The following is a 24,989-nucleotide window of genomic DNA, read 5'->3' as shown; positions in this document are numbered from 1 at the left end:
ATGCTTTAAAAGGAAACCTCACAAATTAAAAACCTGGAAACATCCTGATTTCAGAAAAGGTGAATGGCAGCTAGACGATGTCTGCATGGATAAATTTTACCACCAAGAAATCCACAGTGTCAAAGTCTTTAGGGGAGTAGGTTCATGGGCAGACCACTACGTTGTAAAGATCAAATTAAAATTAACTCCAATGGTAAAGAAAAATGTCCAAATAAAAATAGGAGAAAATTTGACCCAACTACATTAATAAGAAATATCGAATACTACATGAAAACAGGGGAAGGATCTATCAACACCAAATCACTAGAATTGACCACCAAATTAAAATTGATAGCAGAAGAGTTAGTTCCCTTGGATCACAGGAAGAAATATGATTCGTGGAATGAATGTGACCAGGGAATAGAGAGGAGAGACACAGTTTGGATAAATTATCAAGCTCAAAAGTCAGAAGAATCACATTTAGAGCTAATAAAACAAAGAAAGTTAACCCATAAAATCATCAAACAAAATGTAAAGATCGTAAAAACATCCAGAAAGGATAGAAGAAAATTTCAAAAAACAATCGCAAAATTATTACTAAACTTCCAGCAGATATTGTTACAAATATGAACATTCAACAGTAATGCTGATGGATAAATCAGGAAAGTTAGCCCATAGTAAGCAAGAAAATGCAGATATCCTCTCAGAGACATTCAACAAACTTTTAAATTGCAGTGACCCAATAGAAACGTTTCAAATAAACATGATGCACTCATTTTAACCACCCCTGATCTAATAGATCCTCCAACCATCAATGAATTAGAACTCCCAATTAAAGAACTAAAAGATTACAAGGCATATGATGAAGACCTGATCTCTGCAGAAATCTGGAAAAAAACACCGGAAAACCTGCGATCATAAATCTCTATCAACATCTACTAAAAATGTGGATCATGGAGAAAATTCTGGAGCACTGGACCACAGGAATTATCCATCCATTATTTAAAAAAGGAAATAAAACTGATCCAGATAATTACAAAGGAATAACCCTTCTTGACTACAGATACAAAATTTTCTCTTGCATAATTTACAACGGAATCAAAAACACTCTGGAACCGTAACTTGGGGAGAATTTTGTGCATATAGAAGCTGCCCAGACCAAATTCTCAGCCTGAAACTAATAATGGAATATTACAAGTTCAGAAATAAACAGCTCTTTATCTCATTCCTGGATTTCAAGAAAACAGGCTCAGATCATATGGTCTTTATCCCATATTATTAAAAATCATCAAACTAACTTTAACTTACATGAATTCCAAGGTAAAGTTCAGCAGAGAAGTGTCAAAAGCTTTTACAATAAAAACTGGCCTCAGACAAGGTGGCAGATTATCTCCACTGCATTTCAGTGTTTACATCATGAAACTGTGGCTCAAAAACTGGGGCAGTCACCCAGAGCAGTCACACAGAAATGTAATATATGGATATATCCATACAGTCTGATAGCCTGGCAAGCTTCGACTTTTGCAAGAGAGACAAAGTCTCTGATAGTTCATTGGCACTGCCAGTAGCTTCAAATAGCTAGAGCCCTGCGCGGGTATACAAAATAATATCTGCATCCGCTACGCACTTCCTTCATCCGCATCCGTGAATGGTTATCCGCATCTGCAAAATGGTTATCTGCAGATGTTGTAAATATTTAACTATGGTATATTACACCCAAGATATTCAAACGGATAGATCTGTTAACATATTACAATAGACCTGACACCTGGCACCAGAACTCCTACAGGCACAGGTTCATGAGGGACTTTCTCTTGCGACAACTACCGACGCATTGACCTTTGTTGCTTACTTCCATTAACTGAGGAAAGGAGCCAGCTAGGCTTAGATCATATTTTCGGCTTTATGGTCTCAATGCTCTGTATATATCACTATTTTCCCATACCTGTGTCACGGGTCACCTAACCACAAGAAAAAACAAGAGTATACCTGAGTGGAAGTCAATAAACGCCATTATTTATAAATTATCAGCAAAATTATTATCTGCACTGCCATACAGTTTGTATCGGCCAAGACACTAACTTCGCGGATATTCGCGGATACGGAAGAGACGTATCTCTGTCGGTTTTGGTTTTTGAGAAATTGCAAAAATGAGTTTGTGTCCATGCAGCAATGTTTTAGTTAATGTTTACACATAATATATAAATATTTGATATATCCATGGATATAATTTTGTTATTTTGTGTTAATTAATGATATATTTTGGCATTAAATAGGCAAAAGTGATGTTACGGCTTTTTGGCTTCCTATACCCATTGTTCTTAACATATTTATAGGAGGATTTGCGTAGTAAGTGCAGGTACTAGGCTCATAGCTGATGTTATATTTTATTGAATAAAACTATTTGACATAGAATAAATAGGTAGACAGTAGTATGTCTTGACCAGAATGCATACCAGAAACAGCTATCAAAATTTATAAAGTAAAGCACTTTATACACAAAAACATCTTTGTATTCTTGATGTACAAACGAAGGTGTTATGACAAGCTGCATTGCCCAAACGTCTGGATATTCATGACGTTAACATTTGAACTCTTCATAGTGTCTGTTAAGTTCATCATTAATCGTAACTTTCACACAAATCTGATACCTCTGATATTGGAATATTAAGCCAAAACTGTCTTCTATTTTTGGGCATGAGCTGTATGAGTGTTTCTATAATGCCAGCTTTTTAGCTGCCGGAATTCCACGACAAGTACTTCGTTGCTGGGGTGCCATAATTCCCTTATGCATTGCCTTACTGTTCAGGAAGTCCAGTTTCCTTACAGGTTCATTTTCATCGTAGCTCATTCTATAGTACAGCGACAAGCTACCCCTTTCAGCATATACTGATGAAATATATCGGAGGGCTGGACGACATCCCTCTTGCTTGTTGAGTTTGTATGTTGAACATTCATGTGTCCAATCATAAAAGTCTGTGATAGTCTTCACTTTAGCTGTCTTTCCCACTGTTTGATGCCTTCACAGAGTCTTCAAAGTCTTTTAAATCTTAAACCTTGTCCTTACGCTTCAGGAAGAGCTCTACCTGGTGATGGAAAGAGTCAACTGACATGAATGTGTATCAATAAACGCCATTATTTATAAATTATCAGCAAAATTATTATCCGCACTGCCATACAGTTTGTATCTGAATGTGTGTCGATAAACTGGCTCATTAGTACAGATCAATTTGCTTAGCTTTGAATTCCAATGAATTAACCATTAAAAAAAATGTAAGTATTCACCAGTTTTTTAATGGTGGGCATTGACTATGTCCTCTTCTTTATGCTCTGATATACCCTCGTGCCACAATGCTGCGAAAGGCTTCCGGTTTTCAGTTGTAGGTTCTAGTGGAGCAAATGATTCATTAAATGCTATAAGATGTTTTGTGAATACTGAGACCTTAAATTTATCCATTCGTGGAAGCATAATCACTTTCTGCGAGTCTGCAGAAAAATAAAGGTGGTCATTTGTGAATTCCTTATCAGAATGCTCTTTATATTTTCTTCTAGCTTCACTTGCTCTACTAATGTGCAATTCCCACTTGCCACAAATGCTACATCAAATTTGCAGCTCATTAACTGTGTGTTTTGGATTGTGCTGACTAAAAAGTCACATTTTTCACACTCTTCATTTCCAAGTTTTGTAAAGAAAATATTCATTTTCCTTAACACTGATCAATAGACGTCATAAGAACATGTACCTCCTATGTTCTGCACAAAATGCTTGTGCATGGGTGCTGCTGTGATATTGCTAGGAAGGTATCGCCTGTTTGGAGCATGATCCCTGTGGTAATGTGAAACAGCAGGATTGAATGATTCGACATGTGCCCTTATGAGATCATGGTCAACTTAGTTCCAAGCACTTTTGATTCATTTAGTTTTTGCTGTAGACGCAGGGGAGACTGAAGAAATATCTTTAGCTTCTCTACAAACGGTCAGTACAAAAGTATTATTTTTAGAAAAACCTAGGATAGTTAAGAAAAAACCTTGCATACCAAAACTCTAACGATAAGATATCTATTAGGTTCAACCTTTTCAATACTAATTAGGTACGTGTTTATGTTACAAATACCTTTTATTCAACTTGGGGACCGGTTTCGACATACATAATGTCATCATCAGCCATAAAATGAATTACAAAACATATAAGCAAAGACATAATCTGTAACTGACCAAAAAGTCAAATCAAAATCTCTTTATTTGCAAATGAGGTGTCTACCTCGGTGGCAAATGGTACACTAAAATACATTATTGTCAAGCACTAAATTTTAAATTAACAGGAGATGAAGAAAATTTTCCTAGAATACAATATTATACAATTTACGCTAATAATTTTTTCTATTAAACACACACATCATCCTTAATAAATTTATATTGTTTACAAAATTCTACTTATAATATCTTACAGACATAGTCAACTCATATACAGTACGGTATGTGAAATTACTTCTAATAATACTATACAACTGGTATAAGATTAAAATTAACATTATATTTATTTACATATTTATATTTTACCCATTTTGGAACATAAGTAGCATAACGACCTGCTGACCATTCACACCATGTGTCATAACAGAAGAGTAACGGCTTAATAATTAAATCTGGTGCAGTGACACATTGAAGTAAACATAAAGTCTCTCACTATTCAAAGAATAAAAGAAGGTTCTTCAATATGTAGTCTTTGTGCATCCGTTTAGTAGAAGGCTCCGATAGGCTTCCAAAGTAAAGAGTCATTTAAAACACTCACATGTGCTATGCGTCAACCAGAGCATCGAGAACTTATTTGAGTCACTTGTAATTTATACCTGATAAAATTTTAATACTGATGAATATGAAATTAGTATTGAAAAGGTTGAACCTATTAGATATCTTGTTGATCTCAGTTCAGTACGGAAACATTAATGAAGTTCATATCTTTAAATACCGAAGCTCTCTCACCATCGTCGTTTTTCAGAAAGTAATAAAAGGACATATTTCTGTGAGAATCTTCTCCACTTCGTCTTCGTTTAACAGGTTGATGAACAGTGTGGCTTAAAGTGAAAACTTCTTTCTTAGTTTTGCTAAGATTCTAAAACTCTTCATTTATTTTCTCCCTTTGAATATGACTAAATATCTCACTACACTTTTTTTGACAACTAGTTCCACAGGGTGATTTCAAAACATGCTTTTCTCGAATACTCTGCTGCTGTTTAACCTTTCTCTCAGAAACACTTATGTCAAATAGCTTTCGCTGATGTGGTTTGCCTGATTTTGTCAGCCCTAAATCTGTCCATACATGGGTTGAAGCAGGCTGTTTGCTGATATGTGACGTCGGTATGTTTTCTGCTGTTCATGTTTCCCGTGATGTCTATGGATGATCCAAGTCACATATCAAGGTAGTGAGTATATTCTCCGATGACTATGAAAACTGTAATGGATCAAGGTTATGTAATTTTCCTGAAGATTCAGTTCTATGCTCAGGATATAAACTTGGAGAATCTCTGCCTTTGTTCTTTTCACAAAGCTGAACAGTGTGATCACTCTGGTTTCCACCAAAGGTAGTTTCCTCCATACTGGAATCTAGGTCACCAATATCACAAAGTGAGTCCCTTATCAGTGTGGCAGTTTCAAGCATACTAGTACTATGTTCTGGGGAACGTTCATTCTGTTGATACTTTGCAACGTCAGTATTGTTACTGACTGGACTGATCTTGCCCAGATAACCAGAATTACTCCTTAAAAGACTGAAGTCTTCATTATGTTGAACCATGGCTAACATCTTCGCCCCTCTTCTATTTCCTTCAGCTAACTGCAACAAACAAGGTGTTCCGGACATATTTCTATTAACCTATAAACGTTTGTCGTAGTTAAAGCATTAAGATGCCTTATGCCTTATAATAACAAAGAATTGTTCTTCATTCTTCTTTTGAACATGTCTAAATATCAGTACTCAGCAGCATTGATCAGCTAATTATCAATTATGAAGGGTGTAGAAAAGCTATGCTTATTTTCAATTACTGTATAATCTCGAATACCACCCGCCACCGAATAAGGCCCACACCATTATTTTGAAAGAACAAAATAAAAAAAAATAAAAAAAAGTGAAGTCGAAATTATTTACAATCATTACTAACACACATCAAATGATTAGAAAATACAAATGAAAGTAAACAAACATTTCCATAATGATATCCAATGAGTTCATCATCATCATCATCAGTATCATCTTTGTAACTTTCATCACCCATCACCTTCCCACAAAATGTCGTCATCGCTGCCATCCATAGCATTAGAAATGCTACATTTCCTAAAGCTCTTCTGTATGAGGTCTCCAGGGATATGATTCCTTGCCGTCAAAATCCACGAACACAGCAGCTGAACTTCTGGGCACTGAATGCGACCAGTTGGCGTCAGTATGTGATTATCAGCTGTCATCCATTCTGTATAGAGCTGTTTCAAGGCTGCTTTAAATGGCCGGTTCACGCAAACATCCAGCGGCTGTAGCATAGACGTTATCCCGCACGGAATGACTGCTAGGTCGGTTTTCCCATTCTTGATATGTTTCTTCACAGCGTCTGTTGTGTGACTGCAGTAACTGTCGAGAACAAGCAAGCTCTTTTGTCCCAATAATGTACTAGGGCAACGTTGCCAGACACACTTTACCCAGTCTTCCACAAGTGAACAGTCCATCTAGCTGGAGTTCTGAGCGGGTAGATTTTTAGGAAGCGTCTTTCGCTTGAGAGCAATGTACAGCAGCAATTTGGTTCCGTCGGCGAGAATATACAACATTACCGTACACGGTTGTTTTTCGTTACCACCTGTTCTAATGGTAACACTTTTCGCACCCTTAACACGTTCACTACTGGCTCCTCAGCGGGTGCTTTAAACCTCCAGCCCAGCCTTTTTAAATCCCCTCAGCTCTATAGCGCATTATGTTACATTAAATGTTACTGTAAGAAAACTATCGTAAGTACAATATTGAAATTTTCAGCATACCTTTTGTATGATAACTAGTAGTGCTTCCCCTCATAATGACTGCTGTCGCTAAAGTGCAAGAATGACAAAATGTTTTCTAACTGGATTCGTGCCATTGTTTTCGAAAAAATCGGCGACCCGAAAATAGTGTCCTCTGTCCAGTACATTTTCAAATCTGGTTTTTGATTTATTCCCGTTACAAACATTAAATCTTTTCATCTCATTTACGTCGACCGGTTTCCACGTCTGAAATATAGAATGTTTAGTGAAAGGACGCGGCGCTGTACTAATAACTTGTTCCGCGTAAAGGTTTGCCTGATCGCATATATATTCAAGGAAATCGTCATTTACAAATAAATGACGAAAGACATAATTCCGTTGCTATCTTCGTTCTCAACATTTAATCCTACCCGGCCAGTGAAATTGATTGGAGGCGGGCAATAAGACGGACGTGCATCGGTTATTTGAATGTGCTGAATTTCACTCTGCCCATAGTCTGGTATGTGATCACCGGAATTGCTATCGCTATCACTGAAATCAATTTCCTCACTTCGAATACTGTCTTTGTAACTAGTCATCTTGTCGCGACACAAAAACTCACTTCACTACAAACCCTCACAAGAATATCACGACTGGCTTGGGTCTGTGTTTACTCAAAGAAAAAAAGGAGGATAGCATTGGAATGTACCCTCTGGTCAGGTAGTCAGGACGAGGGACTGGTCATTTATATGCCATCTATGGTTTTCACCACGAACTATGACTTCATGCGAATTTTGCGCTAAATTCAAATGTTTACATCGTGCGGCCTTAAACGCCTTAACTCGGATGCGGTCCCGCACATAGGCAGCTTTTAAACGCCTTAAGGCATCTACGGGAGTGAACGTGTTAACATTCACAGTCCTGTCCACTGGCATTTCAGAGTAGACTGGCGTCTGATCTGCATTGCCAATTTGGGAAAGCAAATAATCATTTTCCTTCCGCAACCAAATTATGTGATGCTGAAACGACAATAACTTCTCATTGTAGGCACCAGGAAGACTCTGTGAAATTGAGGTACGCCTTCATACGCTCAATCCATTTCTTTTATAAAAATTACAAACCCATCTCGGCTTGCCTTAAACCCTTCCGTTGAAAGTTCCTTTGCGATCTCTAATGCCTTTAGCTGACACATTTCGGTTGACACACATATCCCAATTCCTGCCTTTCTGTCACATATTTATAAAGTTTCTTTTTTTCATTTTCTGGAAACTGTACACTCGGTCCATGAAAAGCTCTACGATCACCACTACATATTAATAGCACATTTTTCTTCTTTCTCCAGTCGTGAATACATGACTTTCAATATCGTATTTCCTACCGGCGGCACAATTTCCAATAATTTCGGCTTTCCGCGAACTACTTTCAGTTTCTCACTCGCAGTAAAAGATCGCAAACGCTTTGTGGAATTCATGTTGATACTCTGAGAACGTGCATGAGACTGACGCCAGGCGCAGAAGTAGTGTATACTGAGAGCGGAGAGAGCATTGTTGCCAAGCCGCGCTGGCGGTGATGCCCGCTTTACGCGCAATCGGAAAAATAAATTTCCCAAAATTTTAAAGACGACCCGCATCCAATTTTGGGAACAATCTTTTTGAAAAAACAGTGCGGGTGGTACTCAAGATTATACGGTATTTAGTGCTGCGCTTCAGGCGAATATTGGTGAATCGATGCAGATAGATCTCCCTCCTGTTAGTTGATATATAAAGCTTATGAGTTTACCTTAAGAATGTAAGAATTTAATTGTCAGTGAGAATTACCGCGCTTTTGCTACATATTGGATATACGGTGGTTGGCCGATTCAAGTTCAATAGGAAGCGAAGAAATCTTATCTCCAGGCAACTGGTGTACTTACGATATTCTGGCTTTTTATGTGGATTTACTGCTTATTTGCTACCGGTTGCTATCAGTTTGGGACTTACGCGTTTTAAAAAATTACAAATTTGGCGCAGAAATATGCCACTTGAGCCATTATTTGCATGTGCATAGATCGGTTGTGATAGCGAGATTCGGTAGGCGTGAAAACATGATTTTGTACAAAATGTGAGTTACGGTTTTTTCACTTAGTACGGCAGTCTAGTGCCCCTTTATTTCATCCCATGTACGTATATCTAGCCATACTAAGAGTGTACTAAAATGAAATGGCGTATGGCTTTTAGTGCCGTGAGTGTCCAAGGACAAATTTGGCTCGCCAGATGCAGGTCTTTTGATTTGACACCCGTAGGCGACCTGCATGTCGTGATGAGGATGAAATGATGATGAACACGACACATACACCCAGCCTCCGAGCCAGCGAAATTAACCAGTTATGGTTAAAATTCCCGACCCTGTTGGGAATGAAACCCGGGACCGCTTTGACCAAAGGCCAGCACACTAACCATTTAGTCATGGAGCCAGACAAGAGTTTACTATGTGCTTGTTTTGTAATGTTAGTTAAAATTAATAAAACAAATCATATTTGTAGAGCCTAACCAACTGAAGCGTGGTTTCTACATTTTCACAGAATTCACACAAGCTATCTGGCTGCGAACCATCAAACTCCGCACCTATTAGTTGGAGAGCCTATGTCACAGATAAATAATGGTCTGCATACACTGTTTGTACGTGCTCCTCAATCTCACTAGGAACAGGATTATCACTCCTATTTGATCTATCCATAATAAGATATTCAACTCACCCTTCTTGATGACCACTGGACTTTCAGCGTAGGTCCAATTCAGCTTTAATACTCGACTGGAATTTGCCTCTTAGTGACAGCAATTAACTCCTTCCTTTCCCATTTCCTTCCACTCAATTCTCGAATCTAGAACCTCTCTCTGGTATAAGAATAAAAAATAATCAATGATCTGTCCAACACATCTGATCATCAAAAATGTTATTCTGGTGATCTCACCTCGTGTGTATATAAATTGGTTATATATGACCCCATAATCTGCACACCAAGAATTTTAAGTCCAGGGATTCGGTTTTGATTTTAGGTGATTCTTGAACAAATGAGATTGACTCGAAACCATATATTCACACCACTTAATTAAAATTGGGTATCAAGATAATTACGAATTGTAATCCAACCAGCGAAGTGAATGGACGTGTAATGCTGAGTGTGTGTCAAGAGTGCTTACATATAAGAATGGGAGTTTTAGCTGTGCAATACAGGTGTGTTATAGGGAGGCATTGTAGGATGAAAGTGAAATTCATTCAAAATGTCAACAGTCCCTGTAACATTTTGCAACTGGTGGTAACATCATTTGTTGTGTTGGTCTCTATTGGTGATTTGTAGTGTTGAGTTGAACCCAGGTCCTGGACTGTCGTGAGAGGATATTGAAAAGTTGAAGGAGGGTATGAAGGATGTATATCAAGTCGATAAGACTAGGGAGCTATTGATGGATCAAAACAAGGAATTCCAAGACATGAAGACTTACTTAAAAACAGAACTAAGTGTTGCCAAGGAGAGTTTGGTTAAAATAACCTTGAGTTGATAGGGGCTGATGATCTAGATGTTAGGCCCATTTAACCAACAAGCATCATCATCATCACCTTGAGTTGGATGAAATTTAAGAATAAAGTTCTGGACTTAGAAGAAAGGGTAAGGAGGCTTAAGATGAAGGAATTGATATGAGAGGGCAGGTAGGAGGAGAAATATAATTATATATGGACTGCCTGATTCTGAGAAGGAAAATGTTAATGATATGTTAGACAAAGTAACTTCCTTAATATGAGAAAAAGTGGAAGTTGAGTGATAGCGCTTTTAGAGGAAAGGAAGAAGACCAGTTAAAACATGTATAGTGTCAAGCCTGAAAACTTGAAAAATTTTGGATAACGTGAAACAGTTGAAAGAATTGCAAATTTGGATTAGAAATTAACTTGATCCAGAAAGTGACAGTACTACACTTCCGTTTAGATAAAGCACGGAAGTCAGGACTAAAAGCATTTATCACCGGATACAGGCTTGTGGTGATAGGTGATTCTTGGTCTAGAAATTGGTTTGCTAAGCAGCTGTGGGAGATGGAACAACGACCAGAGATGTCAGCAATGTGAAAGGTCAATGTCATGGTGAGCGACTGCGGGAGTCCACCAATTCTTCATCAAAGAATAACATAAAACACTCCAAAATATTACCCTACACTGGTTGGACCACATTCACGTTCAAGTTGCTCACCACTAACATCCTCACTACTATCTTCAGCCAACGGCCTTCGTCAAGATTTGGATGGGTTACCACGCGCTGTTGGTGGGGCGGTAAGAGAAAGAAGGAACGGAAAGGAACTGGCAACGCTACCGTACGTAAATTCCGGCTCAGGCACACCTCTGCGGAGGTTCGGACCTGCCTTTGGGCAGAATACACTCTTACCTTACTTTACTATCTTCATTGTTCACTTGATAAAGCTTTCAAGCTGAGCATAATCATCCTCACTAACACAATCATCATTACTTGACTCAATCTCATCACTACTTTGAATTAATTTCTTCTTTAAACTTTTCTCAGACAAGTGTAAGGCTTGGAATGTGCCTGCCAGTCAGTCAGTCAGTCAGTCAGTCAGTCAGTCAGTCAGTCAGTCACAGTCACCTGACTGTAGGGTGGCAAAGTGAACTTTATGAAATATCTTCTGTTGTGTGCTACCCAACAACACAATATCATTGCAATAAGGTTAACAACAAGGATGCATGCACTTACACACACCCCCACTCCCACCCACTCTCCCACCCCTGCACTATGAACTGTAATAATAGTCTGCATGGACCAGCCAGTGTAGGTGGTTCTCATTGTTTTGGAATCTGGAAATAGCTTTTCATTCTCTTTTTGTAAGAAACTGCATGGTTTCAGTCCCCCAGAAGCTCTTCTTTAGGGTACTGTTAGGTTAATCTTGAAGTCACTGTAGTCACATTTATATTTCTTTCAGGATATGTATTGTTCTAATATAATCCTTTTCTCAGCAGCCACTCGCATATCACACACTGTGCAGAATAATATTTTTCCATCAGTGGAGAAAATATTTTCTGTATAAAGTGACACAAACACATTTTCTTTCACTTTGGGTTTCTTACAATTCTTATATTTAGTAGTCAACGAATATCTCGCTTAGCTGCAAAACGAAGCTGGTCTATTTGGTTTCAGGAATTTCCCTGGGAGTCTAAGCCAGTCAGTTATCCACATTCCTTGAAAATTAAGGGTAGAAGCTATTGCTGTATTTGTTTTCTGGAAATTTACTAGCTTATATCATGACAAGCAGAAATAATTAGAATCTTAAATTATAGTAAAAAATGCCATTGTGTTCCAGAAAGCTACTAAAAATGCTCTAAAATGATCCAAGAGCTGTCAAAGAATTACCTAGCCTAAATATGACAAAACACCTCAATGAATAGCCTTTATTTTTACCAATGTTTTTATTCATTTTTATACTGTATATGTGAAGCAGTGTTTCAACCTTCATAGAAAGAAGATGTAAAATCATGAAATGCCTTGTCCTACTGATCTATTATTACAATGCATGGTGTGGTGATTTCAGATGTACTGTGGTTTCTTCAAACATGAGGTTGATGCAAATCTTGTTGGAGCAGAATTAATGCTTGAAGCTATGGGCTACAAACATATTGGCAACACTACAATGGTGTTAGATGGACCTATTGACCCAGATAGAGTATCAAATGTATCTCGAGATTCTCTGATGGCTGCTGTTGAGTGTCAGGTAAGTAAGAATGAAGACAGGTAGGGTGTTTTTCAACTTTGCTCTCTTTCAGGTCATCAGATGGCCTTCTGATTCTCTTGTAACCATTCATTGAGAGGAATATAAAATTTTCCTGATTTTTTCGCCATGGTTATTTTTAGTTAAGTAATGGTAATGGTTATTTTTATCAGATAATTCTTACTGACTGACTGACTGACATTTATAAAATAGTTATTTTAGATAATATATTTTGCCACAAAAGGAATGAACCAATCTCCCTCTCTTCCTCTTCCAAAGTATTTTTAATGTATATCTTTAGTAATTTAATTTTCAAACCAAACAAGAAAGCCAAGAGAGGTAATTTTTCATTTATATTTATTTTTGTTTGCAATTTGAGAATTATTATTCCACATTGTTAGGTGACTACTCATAGATACAACATTTTAAATTGGAAATTTAAAAAAAAAAGTTTCCTAGTAAATTTTAAAGAAATACGTTCCGTTTGAGTACTAAATTTAGTGTGCTTACATATTCATCATAATCGTAATTCCCTTCTGCGTGAAGCACATAAGGCAGAAAGCTTCCGCCAACGAGTCTCGTTCAAAGCGGCATTCTCAATATCGTCCCACCTGATGTTAACTATTCGTAGGTCGTCTTCGAACATTTATTGCCATGTTTTGCATGGTCTTCCTGGTTTCTGCCTGCCTCCTTGTGGCTCCCATCGCATAGAGTTCTTTGAGTATTGGCTTTCTAGTAAACGAAGAATACACATTCAATGTTTCTGCCACAATATCTTGAAATTTCTTGCAGCCACTCCATTGCAAAATTTTCTCATTGGTGACTTGGTCGTGCTAAGTGACACCTAAAAGTTTGCATAAACATTGTTGGTAGAATACGCTGAGTATCTGTGCTGTCTGCGCCGTAATTTTCCATGTTTCACTGGCATAGATCGCTGTTGGCATGACAAGTGTTTTGTAAGGTTTGAGTTTCATCTCTCTATCAACTGCTGAAATGGACCGGATGGGTTGCAAGTGTTGAAAGACTGCTGAGGCTTTGCCAGTTCTGTAACAGACATTTACACTGCCATCTTGCGATAGACGCTACTGAGGTAAGCAAATTGTTTCACTTGTTTGATTGGCTGCTGCCCAACGGTGATTGGTGTGATAGTAGCATGATTACCAGTCAACATGTTTTTTGTTGTTGTTGTATTAAGATTAATATGTAGTCCAACTTTTCCAGCTTCAGTGTTTAAACTGTTAGTCATGTCTTGTAGAGAGGTACTGGTTTCTGCCAGCAATGCAACATCATTGGGAAAATTGAGGTCACTGAGCTGCATGGAGTCATTACACAAGATTCCAGCACTTGGTCCATTCAGTTCCTTCCGCTTAACAAAATCCACAGTCCAGCTTGAGCAAGCAAGGTGCGAGGTCATGTTGTGCAGTGCGTGCCGTGAACATGGTTGGTATTGAGCAGTACCAGGCCGCGATTGGGAGGTGGCAGCGGAAGCAGAGGAAGGAATCCAAGAATGGACTGGTAATAAGAGAAATAAGAGAAGAGGTGGTAAAAATGGGTGAAGCGGTGCTGGTAGCAGCAGAGTTAGCTGTGGTACTGGTCATTGGGGGGGGGGGGGCTGGGGGTGGAATTAAACCCAGGCCCAAATACCAGTGACAAATTCAGCGCTGAAGATTTGGCAGCACTTAAGGTCTTAGTGAGGGAAGTGGTACAAGAAAATTGCCAATCGGAAAAGGTGCAAGAAATAAAGGACATGATGGAAGAGCAGAGAAAGGAGATAGGGAACGTGAAGAAATGGTTAGAAACAAAGACTGAAGAATTGAATAACAGAACGTGTAACACCGAGAAAGAAATAGTTATTAAGAGGGAAGGTAAAACATCTACAAGAAGTGGTGAGGAAGATGAAGAAGGAAGCAGAGGGTAGCAGTCAGGAGAGAATGAAGAAAGCTATATATATATGGTGTGGAAGAAGGTGAGAAGGAAGGCAAGATTGACGCAGTCTATAAGGTGGTAGGGGTCATACAGAATAGGATGAAGATAAATTTCAGTGAAGCTGACATAGACGATGTGGAAAGAGTGGGCAAGGCTAAAGGACGGAGACCAATTAGGGTAAAGTTTTTCTCTACCCTAATGGCAGAAATTGTGTGAAGAAATGACAACAATTTACAGGGTCAGAAAGTATGGGTGAAAAGAGACATAGGAAAAGAAGGTGGCGAAAATATGAAGATTTTGAACAGGTATCTTTGGAGAGCAAGACAGCAAGGGCTAAAAGCCCACATAGGAGGTCAGAGACTAGTGGTGATGAATGGAAGATGGGTTAGAGAACACTCAGTGTCGAAACTGAAAGAGATGTATGAACACGACAGTACCAAGGTGGGAGTGATGGCAGTACAAGAAGGAAGGAAGGAGAAAAAACTAGGGATGGAGTGGAGACCAACCAAGGTGGAAGTGGACAATGCAGTGTGGATACAGAAGAACTGAGCAGTGAAGGGGTGAGTGAGGGTGAGCTGCAAGAACCGGTGGGAGCAGAGTGCAGTGGTTTAGAGAACAATAAAGGACTGAGAAGAGTGATCGACAGAAAGGTAAAGCTGTTTTGAACAGGGGAAGAAGTAGGAGCCTAAAAGACTTGTGGGGTAAAGTGTGTAAGGGGATGGAGGATACGGAGGGCATGGAACGGCAAAGAATGTTAAAAAAAGGAGGAATGGAAACAAGAGAGTGAGGGGGCTAGAGCTACAATGAGTAAGAATAAGGGAGGAAATTTGGAAGGGAGGGAGGAGAAGTTATAATTATATTGGAAAATAGGATGTGTGAATATTGAGGGGCTATTAAGCAAATTAGGAAATAAAAAGGTTAAGGAAGTAGTAGAAAGTTTTGATGTTGTGGCACTCCTAGAGACGTGGCTGAAAAACAGGGAAAGAGATTTCATGGAACGGGTTTGTGGTTAAATATAAATATAGAAGAAAGGAGAGGAATAAGGGTCGTGCCCCAGGAGGAATGGTAGTACTAATCAAGAAAGAAATTGGTGAACTAGTAGAGGATATCGAGACAGACATGCAAAAAGCTATCTGGATGAGATTTAATATGGGGTGGGTAGAAGGAAGGATGAAGAAAATAAGCCTGGCTTTTGTATAATGCCATCCTAGAAGTTCCGTATATACAAATAAGCATCTTTTTGAAGAGCTATTAGTGGATATTAGTATGATAAGAAAGAAGCTTGCTGAAGAAGATGACATGTTGCTCTTTGGAGATTGGAACGTGAGAATAGGGGAACAGAGCCCAGTATGTAGTAGGGAAGAAGGGAGGCGTATGTTGAAAAGTAGAAGTGAGGATAAAATTATTAACAGCTATGGGGAGAAGCTCTTAGAGATGTGCGCAGTGGGGAATTTATATATTTTGAATGGATGGAAGGAGGGTGACAGTACGGGGAAATTGACCTATGTTTCAGAGCAGGGAGGTAGTGTGATTGATATAGTTTTAAGCTCAGAAGGAGAGTTAGAGGATATTGTAAGGATGGAAGTAGGAGACTGGATTGAATCACACCATTTCCCAGTCTGGGTGATATTAAAAAGTGGGGAGGAGAAGCATATAAAGAAAGAAGTTAAGATGAAGGATGAACTAGGGAGTGGGTATACTAACTACAAATGGACAGAGAAAGTGGAACGGGATTGGGATATGCTAGGAAAAGAAGAATTACACTTACTAAAATATGGATGGGAGGGGGCGTTAGATGAAAATAATAATATTGATAAAGCCTTGGAATTGCTGCTACATCCAATAAAGAGGATAGCTCAGACTGAAAGAGGTAGAAAAAAGAAAGGAGAAGAAGAATGGTTATAATAGAGAGTGTGAAAGAATACGAAAGATGGTGCTGGGAGCATTAGGAGAGTATAGGAAAAAAGGTGGGAGCACAGAAAGATAGGCTTTCTGTAAGTTAAGAAAAGAATACAAAAAGAAAATTTGTGAGATAAAAAAACGGAGTGGATAGAAGAGCAAACTGAAGTGATAAATAAATAATGTAGGTTGAACAGTATTGAAAAAGTTTGGGAAAGGATAAACAGAATAAAGGGTGGAAGGAGACTAGAGTAAACGAGTCTTGAGGATGTACAGTGGGTGAGCTACTTTAGTGAATTACTTGGGGGGGAATGGGGAGGAATGGTTGAGTGAGACAGGGGAAGAAGCAATTTGGAGGAATAGAAGAGTTGCAATATATGAACTAGACAAAGAAATTACAAGAGAAGAAACTTTGGGTGTGATAAGAGGAATCAAGAGCAGGTCGGCGGGGGGTTGCAATGGTATCAATAATAAGTTTTGGAAAGAAATTAGCAAAAATGGGACAGTGATAAGAGGGTATAGTAAAATTATTCAATAAGATTTTTGATGAGGGGAAGTACCTCAAGGAGTGGGAAACAGGAATTATATGTCTAATATATAAAAAGGGTAGCAAAAACAGTATGAATAATTAAAGAGGTATATATCTTAAGTAAAATTTATACAGGGGTGTTAGCGAACAGGTTAAGTGAATGGGCCGAAAGAAACGAACTATTGTCAGATTACCAAGGAGGATTTAGGAAAAAGAAAAGAACAGTGGACAATATAATGATAGTGAAGATGGTTTTAGAAAAATATACAAGTTTGTCAAGAGGTGAGGTGTATGTAGCGGCAATTGACTTTAAAAAGACTTTTGATAAGCTAAATAGAGCAGTGGAGACGATATATAAATTGGTTAGGTGCTGTGTAAAATTGGGAGATGACAGGTTGAGCAGACATATAGAGTCAAAGCTGGATTTAAAGCAAGAGTGTAAATTATCGCCGTTATTGTTTGTTTTATTTATTAACGATATCTTGGATGGTCACAGGGGAACAACTGGGCCATGCCAGTGATTAATGGGTTGGAGATACTTTATAATAATATTTTATTGCAGCCAATGGCCAAAAGATATTTACATTAATACACAACATTAATCATCTCTGCAGAAGGCTATCATCGATTCGCGCCGACAAGTACCAATCATGGCATGATATCGTTCACAGCTCTTACCACAACGTTCACATACACAGTCCGTGTCTGGTTGATGGAATTTCTTTGTTTTACACAGCTTATAATGAAATCCGTGTATTGCAAAGAGTGTAATCAAGTGTCTGAGCTCATATCCTCCTGCTTGCCAGTCTTCGTAAACCATTGCGTCCGTCAAGTAAAATTTGCTCCATATGTCTCTCTTCTTTGCTCGTAATTTCTCTATGAACTGTAGATATGTTGGTGTAGTTGGTAGCGGTAGGTGACAACGGACATCTTCTACATAGAAAGGTTCGTGAGTTAACTCATATACAAGCCTTGAAGGCGTATACTTCGAGACACATAGTGCCTTTTTCAGAAACGTAGCTTTCACTTTTTCTAATTGCTCGAACTGTTTCATTTTTAGATGTGGCCATACAATTTCTAATCCATAGGTGATCACTGGTGACACTTTCAGGTCAAATAATTTCAGGGCTGTTTTGATAAATTATTCAAATTCTGTATGTTGTTGATGGCTCTGATTGCTGCATTTGTCCTGTCATTGATGTGGGTAGAGAAAACATTACCTCTAGTTTGTAGTGTGACCCCCAAATACATGAAGTTCGATATATTCTTTAGAGGTCTCCCATGTATATGAAACTCTGATGCTTTACCTCCTTTCCTAAATGTCATTGTTACTGTCTTTTCCTCATTTAACTGAAGTTCATTCTCTTCTGTCCATTTCACCAGCGCGTCAAGTATCTCTTGCAGTTTCTCGCTGGACCTCGAGGCAATCACGATATCATCTGCATACATATATATGCTTGTTTCCTCAGGGATTACTTCTACAATGTCCGCCGTAGCAATTATAAATAGTAGTGGGCTTAGTGGATCCCCTTGTAGTACACCGGTGGTTTGTTGAATTGGGTTGACTTCGCTATTCCGTCACTGATTTCTATGCAGTTTGAGGCCAGTATGTTCTGAATTAGTGGTTTGAGACTTGCATTACTTCTCATTAATCTGTCTAGTTTTTCCATTATAATTTTTCGGCTTATAGAGTCGAAGGCTTTGGAGAAGTCGATGAAAATGGTATACAGCTTGCCTCCCGCTCTAGTTGTACCTGCTTCAAAATATCATCCAGTAGACACTTGATGGCCTGAATCGTGTTCCTCCCTCTTCTAAAACCGAATTGTTGTTCTGGTGGTTTGGAATCGACTTCTCTAGTCAGGCATTGACATAAGAGCTTTGTTAGGATCTTTAGCATCGTACATTCGAGAGCGACGCCTCTATTAGCATTTGGATCTTCAGTGCTTCCCTTTCCTTTCTATATCATTTTGACTGGACTTTCTTCAGCTGCTTGGAATCGTTCCTTGCTTAAGGCATTGGTTCAAGACATATGTTATTGCTTCTTTTAGTGTCGGGAAAGCAATTTTGATGTGTTCATTGTAGATATTATCCGGACCGCAAGCCTTATTATTCTTGGAGCTGTTTATAGCATCTTCGACTTCCTTGAATGTAAACCGTTCAGTGTCTAGGTCTTTTTCTCCCGTGGGTGTTTGAGCTAGAATACTGCAAGGACGTGTGTCTCTTGTACTTAATACGTGGCCCTTCATGATTATCCCAAACCTCAGTAGGAATATTTCGTGGATATTTTGGGCGTCTTGGGTTAAGAGCTTTATACGGGCATTGCTCTGCTTTTTCTATCAATCTTTGTTCTTCCTGTTCCTGAAATAGCTTTTTCTCCTGCTTTATGAGTGCCTTATAGGTCCGTCTCTTGTTGGTGTAATCTTCCAGTAGATTGGTGTTTCGGGCTTTAAGGGCTGCGTGCAGCGCTTTCAGTGCAGTTTTTCTTGCCATGTAGCAATTTCTCTTAAACCAAGGTTTTGCTTTCCTTTCAAATGTAGGCTCTGAAATGTCTGCGCCTTGTAGTAAATCTTCTAGCTTGTTGGCCGCTTCCTCCAGGTTGCCTTCCACCACCATCTTCACAATTGCCTGATTGTCTGTCTCACATACATCGTGCTGGAGGAATTTCCTCGATATCCTACGGGTTTCCTCTCGATCATAATCACCTTTAATCAGAAGCATGGTTTCTACCATCTGATGTTTCCTTACTAGGTTTAGGATAATTTTCTGTCCTATTGGTTTTAGTTTACCCAGGTTTGTAAAGATCAGGTCTATGGTGCTGGTGCCATTATGACTTATGTATGTTTTGTCTTCGCTTCTATTAACCAAGGATAATCCTTCCTCTTCCAAAACATCCTCTGGCTCTAAGTTGGCGACATTTAACATGCCTTCAACGTTCCATAGTAATAGCTTCACTTCTGAGACTCTCATTTGTCATGAAGTTTTACTGTTTATTTGAGCTGAAACGAAAGGGCCGAAAAATTACGTCCATTGGCCAGAAAGCTGGCTCGTAGACTTTATCTTTGCTTTCTAGAGGAATTCCGACCTTGAAGGCTTTATTTTCTCCTTTGGTTCGGAGTTCTTCACATTTAACTCCATCTTTGATCCCCTTGTCCACCAAGTAGTCGATTACATCATTTGGAGATACGTCCTGGTGTACTCGGCCTATATAAATCCAAGCCATCCTGTCTGCCGCCCTTAGTTTTAAGTTGCCTTTAGATGTTATAGCTGTCCCTCTTTGTGTTCTTTGTGTCATTTTGAGTCTGGTATTTTCAGCTTTTGCAGGTTCCCTCCCATCGCTTCTCCAGGGGGTAGTGTCGCCCTTTCTTCGCACGGTAACTGCATGCGAGCCAGCATCTGTATAGCCGTCCGTATCTTTCCTTTCCCATCGTCTGATGACTCCCTTCTGAACTTCGTTAGCGTCCTGTCTGGGTGTTGGTCTAAGTTGTCTAAGTTGTGGGTTGGAGATACCGAGATTGATCTTTGCAGATGATGTGATATTGATGACTCTAACGGCAGGTGGGATGCAGAAGAGCTTAAATGCAGTGTCGGATTTTGCAAAGAAATGGGCCTTGAAAATTAACAGGAACAAATCTAAAGTGCTAGTTGCGCAGGCACACAAAGGAAGGAAGAAAGATTGGAATTGGATGGTGCAGGGAGACAGGTTAGAACTAAGTAAGTTGGAATATTTAGGAGTGATTATTAACAGAAAAGGGACTTGGAAGGATTATATTAGAAGGGCAGGAAGCAAGGGGATGGCTGCCCTAGCCTCAGTCAAAAACTTGGTTAAATTTCCAGGTATTAGCTATAAAACTTTGAAGTTAGTTTTAAGATCAGTTATATTCAGTAGGGTAATGTATGGGGCATTATGACAAATTATTAGTAATTTTGGTAAGTCGCTAATGCGGCTCCCTCAATGCGCAGCGAATGCAGGGGTTGAATTAATGTGTGGGGAAGATACAGAAGTTGAGTGTGTGAAAAGAATAGTTAAATATCGGATGTTATTGGAAATAGAAGAAGGCGGGAAAGTGTTGCAGGCCGCGTACAAGCAACAACTGAAGAGCGTGTACAAGGGATGCTGGCTAGAAAAAATTACAGGATACTTGGAGAAGATAGGCTTGGGGTACATGTGGGAGGAGTTGTGGATGAAGTCAGAAGCCAGAAGGATGAAGGTGCTTTCGAGGAGGATTAGAAATATGCATAGGCAGAAATTATTAAAATAAATTAGGTTAAGAAGTTCCCTTATTGTTTTTTAATGAAGTAGTAGAAGTAAGTGGGATAAATATTAGAAATGTTGATAGTTTAAACAGGGGTGGGTTGGTATGGTGGTTGATGGGACTACACAAGAATAAGGGTTGATTAAAGGGTAGAAATAAGACGGTATGTGTTCTACTGTATGTGGATGAGTAAGCGACGATTTTCACTTAATAGGTAATTGTAAAGAAACGAGTAAGTTAAGGAATAGTTTATTGAGTGCCAAACATCATGAATTATTAGGAAAAGGGGATGAGCAGAATATTATAAGGTGGATTATTAGGCAATGGGAAGATGGAGGGGAGTTGAACAGGTACTTATGTGCAATTAAAAAATCTTGTGAGAGAAAGATGAAAGAGGAAGAGACACAGGATGAACAAGTGGATGTGTAAATGATGTAAAGTTGAGGTGTCTTGGAAAAAAAGGAAGGTGAGTGTAATGAATTACGTTACGGAGCTGTCTAGATTTTGTAACAGCATGAGGCCGTATTGATCCTGGTACGGCAGGTTATTATGTAACTGTTGACGAACATTGCACTGGAATTCAGCCAGTAGTAAGTACGTCAGTGGACAAGAAATGCATACTCAGTAGCTGTCCAGACAAAGACGAGCCGAAGATGTTGAAATGTGATGTCGGCGGATTTTGCAACGACGACCTGGTATAGTTGCTGCGTGTAAAATGTAAGGATAGAGAAAGGCTAGATTAGATTTACTTAGGAATGGATTGTAGGGTATTCAATTATGATCATTAGTTTTATGGTATTTAATTTAACATTATTATTATTATTATTATTATTATTATTATTATTATTATTATTATTATTATTATTATTATTATTATTATTATTATTATTGGCACTGTGAAAATGGACGGGCAGTAGTTTTGGGGATCGCACATCACATGGGGTCTGGTCATCCGCCGGTGTGAGGTATCATTTAATAAGCTAGGAGTTTAGAGCTAGTTAGTTATAGGGATGGTGCTCACATGAGGCTTGGCTTTTCCGCCCATGTGAATGAACACACAGTAGACTCAGTGTGTGTATATATATATATATATATATATATATATATATATATATATATATATATATATTACTTTTTATTTATTATATTGTTTTTGTATTAAATTTTTTTAATGTTGTTTGTAAGAAGGGGAGAGGGAACGTCATATGTGGGAGGGATAGGGTGGTCCTATCCCTAGTGTGGTTGACAAGTGTTAATAGATAGAGGTTGAGAAAGTTGCAAGAGAGAGAGAGAGAGACATGGGGAACTGGGCGCCAGCACCCGTGTGAACTGCCACCAAACAGAATGGTGAGGATCTAACTCTGTCAACTGCATGGGGGGCTGGACATGTTGTTCCAGGGAGGGTGGTTGCTTTTTTTTTTTCCTCACCAGGATGGAACAGCACGCCCGGTCAGTAGCTATAGGTGTGGCGCCTCACATGTGGATTGGTTATCGCCTGTGTGAGGGGTCACAAGATTAAGTTAAGTTATTTAGAGTTATAGGGATGGTGCTCATATTAGGCACGGTTTTCCATCCATGCGAGTGTCCACATAGTATAGGGGTGGCACTTACATATGGCTTGGTCTCCCGCCCATGTGAGTGCCTACATAGTAGATTTAGAATTTTATTTTATTTTATTTCATTTTAATTTATTATTTGGTTTGAATGGGAACATGTATTTGAGCGGAAGCCTGTTACGTTCGGCAAATAAATTGTAAATCACCAATAAAAGGCTTAACAAAATCGATGGTGAGGAGAAACTGAAAGGTTGATAAAATACCTCCCTGTCTGACCTCTGTTAGATAATCCAGCAGTAGATTTATATGAGCATGTCCTCGGACACTCCCAGCACTAAAAGCCGTACGCCATTCCATTCCAGTAGATCTATATGATTTTGTGTGGTAGTAGATACAATGACACTAATCACACACTTATATGCACTAGTCCATCACCACTGATACACATCTGTCCCTACTTAGAACTTCCTCACAGTGCAGTGTAGTACAAGTACATACGCTTATTTAATACCTGTTACATGTTTTGTAGAAATAACACCAGTAATAATACTGTACAGTACTATAATTTATTTCTTCCAATAATCCAGAATTGTACATTGGACACAACTATCCCTGGTAGCACGGTTCTCAATTAAAATGCGAGCACAGCAAATTATGTCAAACAATTCTGGGTCGTTTTTCACTAGCAAAAAAGATTGAATGTCCTTTATGGCTGATGAGCATATTGGTAGGACTTCACGTTTCATAAACCATCCTCATCATATTCGTTCTCGTCATCATCGCCATCAATATCTGTTTTCGTTTCTTGGAGGTGATGGATGATGGACTCTTCGATGTTTTCTAACACTGCCTCTTTCTTATCTTCTTATCTAGATCAGTGGCCATGTAATCTTCTGCACTGACTTTACCATAATTACATTGTTCAAGAGTATTTTGTAGCATATCAGTATTTTTGTTTATTTTGGTTCCTTCGTCAGGGTGTGAGACAAACTTGGCTTTGTGAAAGCATTGATGTACCTTATTTGGAGATACCCCTTTCACTGCTTCTGCGATCCAAATTACTGCATCGAGCACAGAGAAGGACTTAGTCAGTTCAGTGACAGGGGATGTTGATTCTAAGTTTGCAAGTGATGCTATTATCAGTTTTCTGTAATTTATCTTAAAACAATTAATGATGCCCTGGTTCATTGGCTGAGTTACACTAGAAGTATTCGGATGAAACCATGCAAGCTTAACATGAGAGAACTGTTGCTGGATGGCATGTAGCATTGTCGAGAAATAGAATGATATTCCTTTTTTGTTGCTTCATTCTCAATTGAATGACACCAACCATTCTTCCGTTAGGTGTGACATCATACGTGCCCTCTTTAAGTTAATGTTTTTGAAGCATCTGGGTTTTCCTGCTTTTCCTATAGCTTGGCTTTTCAAGTTCCCCAGAAAGAAATCCACATTCAGAACTGTCAGTCTTTCTTTTCCTCTTTTCATAGAATAATGTTTTGCTAGGTAGTGCTGAGAAAAATAGTCTGGCTTCATCACCATTAGCTATGTTCCCGGGTTCATAGCCTTTAATTAGAGAGACAGTTTTTGAAGTCCAAGTTTGCAATGTTTCCTCAGCAATGTCTCCAGCCTCTCTGCTGACCTCCTTCAACACTATCTGATGAAGTCTTAAAATTTTCCAACCACCCATTGATAGCCATAAAATCTTCCTTTCCACACATATAGGTCTTATGGTGACAATGAGATAGGAAAGTACTAGAAGTAGGAAGTGACCGTGGCCTTAATTAAGATACAGCTCCAGCATTTGCATTATGTAAAAATGGGAAATCACAAAAAGCCATCTTCAGGGGTGCTGGAAATGGGGTTCAAACCCACTACTCTCGAATGCAAACTGATAGCTACGTGACCCAAACTGCGCGGCGACTTACTCGGGTTTTTTTTTGTTTTTTTTTTCTTCCCCTTCCAATCATAAACTTTGGTATGATCTGCTTAACAGACAATTTGTCTTTCTTTCTAGCTTCTGAAACCTTAATCTAAGGCCTCCCCAGATAAGGATGTAGCCAACAAATCACTAATTTTTCAGGAGAGAGGAAAATTACTTTTGGAGTTTATTTTATGGTATACATTACGT

General features: G+C 38.8%; 1 protein-coding gene across 3 annotated transcripts in view; it reads left to right on the top strand.

Annotated features, from left to right (window-relative positions):
* tamo (PUB and ZnF_RBZ domain-containing protein tamozhennic) overlaps positions 1-24,989 on the top strand; it is a 126,668-nt gene that overhangs the window by 68,957 nt on the left and 32,722 nt on the right. For all 3 annotated transcript variants that reach the window (XM_067148507.2, XM_068227915.1, XM_067148509.2), the window contains one exon: positions 12,522-12,701. In XM_067148507.2, coding sequence (XP_067004608.2) covers positions 12,522-12,701 — 180 coding nt within the window. The remainder of the gene's footprint in view (positions 1-12,521; positions 12,702-24,989) is intronic.

This window comes from Anabrus simplex, chromosome 5, assembly GCF_040414725.1.
Source record: "Anabrus simplex isolate iqAnaSimp1 chromosome 5, ASM4041472v1, whole genome shotgun sequence".
Lineage (NCBI taxonomy): Eukaryota > Metazoa > Arthropoda > Insecta > Orthoptera > Tettigoniidae > Anabrus > Anabrus simplex.
The sequence above is the reverse complement of the archived record's forward strand: the minus strand, read 5'-3'. Positions and strand labels throughout refer to the sequence as shown.